General features: G+C 37.0%; 1 protein-coding gene across 3 annotated transcripts in view; it reads right to left on the minus strand.

Annotated features, from left to right (window-relative positions):
- Positions 1-7,513, minus strand: part of NRG3 (neuregulin 3) — a 402,024-nt gene that overhangs the window by 19,822 nt on the left and 374,689 nt on the right. For all 3 annotated transcript variants that reach the window (XR_004751993.1, XM_035330413.1, XM_035330412.1), the window contains exon 7: positions 2,337-2,464. Coding sequence is in view for 2 of the 3 variants with exons in the window: in XM_035330413.1 (XP_035186304.1) it covers positions 2,337-2,464 (128 nt within the window). In the remaining variant the exon portion in view is untranslated. The remainder of the gene's footprint in view (positions 1-2,336; positions 2,465-7,513) is intronic.

A 7,513-nucleotide genomic window follows, 5' to 3' on the forward strand; every position in this document is an offset into this window, starting at 1 on the left:
AATTGTATTGGTTTTAGAAACTGTGAACAGACAGGTACTGATTTAAGAAATAATCACCCATCATTAATGCCCTTGGAAGCAACAACAGAGGAAACAGTTCTAGTCGTGGAACAAAATATTTCCATAGTGAGCAGACATAGAGCAGTAATAGTTTAACAATAGCGTAAACTAGAGAACCTGCAGAGCTGCTATAATTTTTCCAGGCTCATGTCACATTTTGAAGACAAGATACCACATTTGCTCTATTTTTCTCTAATTGCCCTTATTCCCTAATTCTTAGGGAATTCCCTAATTCCCTGATTCTTAGGGGAACCTAAGAATTTCAGCTAGTATCACTTCAAGTCTGTGTCACTGCTTAGTTTGGACCAAACACCTCAATGGAATGAAATGAAGGGATGGTTAGGACAAAATGTATCTCAGTGGAGAAAAAAAAAAAAAAAAAAAAAAAAAAAAAAAAGTTTAATCATTTAGCCTTACTTGAATATAGGAATAAGTGCTAATTTTATCTAGATTGTGATTTATTAGATGGATATCACAAAAATGAAATGGAGGGGGAAAAAAAAAAGATATTTCATACTGAACAGTAATTAGAAACTAAAGAAACTGAATAACTTAGGAAGCTGTCACATGATGCATAAATCAAAGATAGCCTTATAAGTCAGTGACATGTTGAAGTCTGTTGCATGTTTTATAAAGTGAGGCCCTTGTATAATAAATCTTAAGTTATAAAACTACAAAAAGAATACTTTATAAATCAAGCTAGTGATTCCACATCTTAAAAACAGTTCTGAAGAAAAGACTCTTAATTAAGTTCAGTGCTTGATGTCTGAAAGTATAAAAATATATATTTTTCCCTTAGTAAACAGAGATTTTGGTGTGCAAAGGTGTTAAAATAAGTACTTTGGAATTCTGCATTAATTCACTGTAAACTCTTTATGACTTATTCTTTATTTTCCCTATGGAAAATGGAGTCCAGAGTCATTCAGCATTCGTTTTAAGAGACAGTCATAAACAAGAAATATTTTTAGTCCTCGTTTCCACATTTTTAAGCTTAATAATGTAGTAATGTAGCACCTACATAATTTCAAGTTGGAGTGTTGCAATCATGTTATTAAAGGTAAGTGAATGTCACTGTCTTTTCTCTAAACTTCACCTTTTGACTAAATTGAGAGAAAAAGTCTCCCCAAAGCTTCAAGTGGAAAGCATTCTGACAATAGTTACAGATTTCATCTTATGCTCAGTAAAATTACTAATCATGTATTAAAAAATCTGTGTGGAATAAGAAAGAAGCCCTAATAAGTGGATCTGACATGACAGTTGGTATTACTTTTTCATGCAAAATTAAAGGCTTCAGTAAGATAAATGTAGATAGGACCCAAACATACCTTCCTGGTTTATATTGTGAATTTTGGAAGGTTTTTAGTTCTGTCTCTTTTCATTCAAAAGAGAAGGAACACGCAGCTAACTGGGAGGCTCCAATGAAAGTGCCCTCTCGGCTTTACACCAGATGCCACAGAAGTTAGATTACTATCTCATGCAATCCCAGCCTATTTTTAAGTAACCTTAAAATGTTGTCCTTAATTAAAAAATAATAAATCCTTCCTTTCAGATTACCTAGCCAAAAAAAAAATCTAATCTATTTTTTCTCAGCCTTCTTTCTGTCTCAGTCTAACATCTGAAACACATTATTGTTATGATTCCCCCAACAGTACTGCTTATACCAATCACAAGCTTGGTTTGTAGTCCTGTAATGAAGCATATGCACTCTTTTTCACATAGAAAGGCTAAAAGTAGCATTCTAACCCAAATGCCACCCAGTGATGGTCGACATTCCTCTTCCTTTACTCCTGGAAAAAAACGTGCATCCAAACTTTCTAAGGACTAGTTTTCAAAAGTCACCATATGTTCACAAATAAGTCATTATTAATTTCAAGTACTATTTGTTTAAAGAAACAGTGAGAAAGGCTGGAAGTTTGCAAGCATGCCTTTCTTTGGAGAAGAAGTCATCAACTTCAGGAACACTGAGAAGAAAAGTCTCGTTTTTAATGTTTTCTCACACTAGAGTTGTTTCATTTGGTGGTCTGCTTCTACAGCTTGGATGGTGTCTTTTAGTGCTTCCTCTAGGACTTTTGCAAAATGTAGTTGGTGAGCACTGTTAATGCGTTTTATGTCCACAGATAAGAAAATGCTTGGACATCTGCTTAGTGAATAGGCTAAGGCTCTGTTAGTATCGTATGGTTCCGCACATGTCCCAGTCCCGGAGCACAATAATCCTGTCCGTGTATCACCAGTTCAGCAACATCTCTCGGCAGCCTGCCAGACAGCCATTTGCTTACCTATGTTGCTTGACGGGCTGGGTTCCTCTGTCAGGAGACAAGGCCTCTGGGAAAGACTGAGGGCCTGAAAAGCTAGACTCCATAACTTTGTCCAGAACAGGCCCAGGATGCCTATCTGGTTTTGAGTACTGTGGCACAGAGAACAAAATTAATTAATACATAAAAAGCAAAATACATCACTGAAGTTATTCAGTCAGAACTGAAATTGGTTAGAAGTGCTAAAATGCATTTTTAATTAAAATCAGGCACTGCAAATAATCCATTCGCTATTTACATAAGCAAAGAGCACCAATACTTGTTATCCCCATTTCCTTCTACACATCAGAATACTGATATCCGCATTGGTAGCAAAATTACTGACTAATCTTCCCACAATGACAGGGAAGACTGATCCGTTTGAATAAAAGTCTACTTTTGTGTCTGTCCATGCAAGGACTGAGATCACAAAACACATCTCAGAGGATGTTCTGCACCTCCTTGTGTCCTTTGGTGATTTCAGTCAAACACTGCTTTCATCAATATGCATAACTATGAAAACCAAACCAAAACAGCTTTTGTATCATCAGATAAGTAAGAAAAACATTTGAATCCTATCTGTAGCACCAGACATCCCTTTTGGATAAATCTGCGCCTGAAACTTTTGACCTGGGAGTATCTGTGCTAGTAATATCAGTGTAAACATAATTCTTCTTGTGACAGTTGTAGGCGTAGGGCAATCTCCGGGCACGCAGTGAGACACAAAGGTCTGTAAAGCAGACACTGGACGTGAACAAGAATGGATTTTCTTCTTCCTGCTTTGTGATTCAACTGGAAATTCAGCAAAAATTGTGTCTGTGATCCTGAATAGAGCCAGAAAGTCAAAGTATAAGAAAGCTGCATTTTGGCTTGAAAGAAGAATGAGTGTTGTTCATGGCTACTGGGCAGTATCTCAGAGATATGAGTGCTTAACCCATGTTTCCACAGAGGTATGGAAAATATTGCATTTTGCAGATTTTTTATGCTGTGTTGTGATGACCTGCAGTAAACCTAATTGGTCTATTTTTCTTTAATCCATTTCTCTCTGCAGTGAATTTGTATTTTTAGTACTAGATATTTGTTATCTTTACAATAAGCTGGTACTGTGGATGCTATTACATGACTAAATATTTTAAAAAGAAAATACAACATAAATTAAAACAAAACAAAACAAAAAACGCAGTGGAGAAGATAGTAAGATTTCTGCCACAGCACAGATCTTTTCCATAATTACTTTGTTGCCTAACAAAAGACCAAGGAAGAACTCCTTAAAAATACATAATTATTTTCTGATTTCTGTTTATTCTTACCTACATTTCCCTGAGTTCAGCAAAATCATAAAGGAAAGAATGACAAGATTATTCTCTTTTAACTGGGTTAAATGCACTTTCAGCACATCTACTCAAATTGCTCTTGACCAGTTTCTATTGATAAAAACGTCTCCAATTTTTTCTCCTAAGCTCCTCTCCCTCTTTCTGTTTTGTTAAATATCCACAGAAACACGGCCAAAATAACTGCTTACATGCTTTTGAAGACAAAGTGGCAATATGCAAAACATTGCTGTGCACAAAGTAGTAAACACAACCAAAATAATAAGAGGAAACATATTCCACTCCTATTTCTTTCAGCTACTATGATCTTAGTTGTCACTTGTAACCATTGTAGATAAAGTATTCAGACAGAAGTATGACTTTTAAGGTGCTCATGTCTGTGAAAGTTTTAAACTTCAATAGTAATTCTATTCAGCCGCAGAAGTGACACCGATTTCTGACCTGAATAAATCAATTTGAGCTATGTGAAACATGGGTTGCTAGCACCAGGAAGCAAGCTGTTTCTGTTCTTTTTTGTGTTTGTTCATGATATTAAATTGAAGGTTCAAATGGCTTATAGGACCATGATTATCAAGTCCAGCATAGAGGGTAGGTAGGAATAAGCTATGTCTTTTGCCACATTGACAGTTAGAGTGCGTGTGGGCTGGAGGGATTGCATACAGAGTCTTTCTTCATCGCAGGTGAGGAAAAACAGGACTCCCATGAGCTGCTGACTGGTTCTGACTAGCAAACAGCCTCAGATACCCAACATCCACCACTGCCCAGCTACAGGTGGTTCTTTCCCGCTAACCATTTTGTTTCTTTTTTCAGTTTTCAGAAACACCACTTACCAATTACCACAACAGCCATAATGTTGATTACAATGATAAGGTGAATCACATTTTGAATTGAGGGTGCAAATATAAGGAGAATTTGAGCAATCAAAGTAATTGAATTTATTTGGATGTATCACACATCATCCACAACACAGTTGGGTTTACTCTTCTTTAGTTTAACCATAAGTGCCACATCCCTTCTCTGAGACCATCCTTGGAGGAAAACATCTCCAGGTTTCTCGGAAAAGTCTACAGCAGCATCAGTCATTGCTCCCAGAAGCGGGTAGGGGATTGCTACCCATCTGTATCCCAGTGGACCCTGTCCCGCTGCCCCCACAGCCCAGTTCTCACCCAGGCTGCCCATCCTGAGCTGCCAAGAACACAGCCACTGTGGAGAATAAGATGTGAAACTCTTTCAAAGGACAGTTCCAGGAGGATGGAATCATTACTGAAAGCTTATCTGTAGTATTATTTGTAATGGTTTTATTGTCTTCTTGGTTAATTATTTGTGCTTGTTTGAGCAATTACTGAGAAATGCTGATGCATATGGCTAAATAAATTAAAGAATAATGATAGCATTTAAAAATAAAGCATTTTGCAAATTTTCAATTTTTCATGGTTTCATGGAGAAAATCATCTGTTATGTACAATTACTGAAACTCTTTGACAATAAAATTCTAGCCCCTGCTAGTAAAGCTAAACAAGTCTGAAATGACAGCCTGGGCAGGGAAGCACAAAATCAGCCTCTGCTTCTGACCTGCTGTACTGTACCACGGTGAGCACGTCATTTCCCTGCTCTACATCTTGGACTATTCTTTCTAAAATTTAGGATCCATGGGTGACAAATGCCACAGGTGCTACAGAAGAGCTAGCCACTTTTGTCCTAGGCTTATGCAAAACAAAACAAGCTCCCCTCCAGCTTTTCTTATCTCTTCCTCCTTGATCTTCACTAAAATAATAATAATAATAAAATCAAGACATGCACGCGGCATTGAAAGAGAGGTGATGTGGGGATGCCAATTCAAAAAGCACTGAGAAGGCGGAGGGGTTCAGCTTTAAATTACGTTCAGAGAGCATTCCTCAGAGAGGTGAAAAGCCTTTTCTAGAAGGGCTGGCATTGCAGAACCAACCTGTCAGCTGGAATATTTAACATCCTTACAGCTGTTCGCATATGCTATGTGCTCTGTTGCCAACACTCTGTACAGAGGTCAGTAAACTCAAGTTTGTCTGTTTTGGCAGTTCTTCTAAAGTTGTCACAAGTTATTGAAATGGGAAATTTGTTCTTGATCTTTGCTGATAAATCACATCATAACTCAGGCAAAAACACACAGTGATTTTTTTTTTTTTTTGAAAGAGTTAAATGTTTCTGTCTGGTGTTCAACTGATATTAATTGCATTTCTGTCATAGTGACTAAATATATATATATATTTTACTTTACTATCAACAAAGGCAACAAGGCACAGAAAAAGCATTTTGTCCTCTTGGTATAAGGATATCAGAAATCTGTAGCCAATGATTGCAAGCTATTAGAAACAAGTGTAGTGAAAAGTGAAACCACACGCTACAGCATGAAAAGCATATTAGGCATCTCAAAGGGAAAGTGATGGGGAATTAATAGATCCAATTACTACCATAGGAGAAGGTATTAAAATCCACAAGGGTGAAAAAGGCCATGACAACTCTAAAAAATCACAAAAGGAATGGAAGTGTGGCAAGTCTGCTGCTTCCCACCTCTGCACCCTACACCACCCCAGTATTTCAAGCTGGTTGTAATTGATGGAATGGCAGACTCAAACTCCTCAGACACCTTCTACTTCATTTATACTTACATTGTATTATTTAGGTTGTGTGCCAATGCCAGATGTTTGATGCGAATGTGCTTGGAGTAGCTCTCTTTGCTAAGGATGACTATACTGGTAAAAGACGGCTTCACCTGTTGTCTGGTTCATATTTGGCAGAGGCACGGTGCTCAGCCTGGGCTTGGGTTTAAGTCCCTGATCACTGCAGCAAACCTATTCTCTGTTGAATGCCAGGTGGACCTATTCTTTCCCAACTTTATTACAGTGCTGTATGCTGGCATCATTCATTTAGGATATTTTTAGAGGGTCCAAAAATCGGAATGGTAACCTGTTAGTATTTACCAGAGCTCTTGAAGTACAGTTGTTGCAGAGCTTTAACAGTTTTTATGTTTGCTGCTCTTCAGAGACATTCTGTGAATGCTTTAAAAAAAAAGAATAATGAACACAACAAAAAGAATAATGAACAGGAGTGTAAAGCCAAGGCTATACCTCCTTGTAGGAAGGGGCTACCTAAAGCTGTAACACCAGAGGTTATAATTCCTACTCATGGTGCCTGACCTATAAAATGCCAGGATGTGGCTGTTCTACCTCACTTGTGTTTATTCTGATAATCAGAGAAAAGGAAGGAGAAAAAAAATAATTTAAAAAGCAACTTCTTAAATTAAGGGAGTTCTAAAAAGCCTGGTCATTTTTATTTATTTATTTTTTTCCCGAATGTCCTGTTTAATAAATTGAATATCCAATCCTCTTAAAAAACTAAAAGAGCAGTATTTCCACATGGATATTTAATGATCATGGAGGAATGTCCAGCGCTTCCAATTCTTTTCTTAAATATTGCCTTTTGAAGTAAGGATTCCCAACAAGTTAGCCCTTTTAGCTTAGGATGCAGCAGGAGAAATGAAGAGCGTTTTAAATCAAACACTTGGATCTTTTAACCCTCTATATGGTTTTCATAATCACACCGTTACAAAAAAGCTTTAATTGGCATAGAGGTGGGATATCACAGGGACTCAGGTCCAAAATTCTTTCCTTTTTCTTCTGCAGCAATCAAAACGGCTTCAAGCATAATGAATTAGGCTAGAATAAAATGGAAGTTTAAAAGTAATTTCAATACTTTGTTCAAAAACAAAATGGCTTTTTTTTTTTTTTTCCTTTAACAACAATTTTGATACATTTACATAGCTTCTCTCATTTAAAAGATTCAAAATGGGCTTTC

Source organism: Oxyura jamaicensis, chromosome 6, assembly GCF_011077185.1.
Source record: "Oxyura jamaicensis isolate SHBP4307 breed ruddy duck chromosome 6, BPBGC_Ojam_1.0, whole genome shotgun sequence".
Taxonomy (NCBI): Eukaryota; Metazoa; Chordata; class Aves; order Anseriformes; family Anatidae; genus Oxyura; species Oxyura jamaicensis.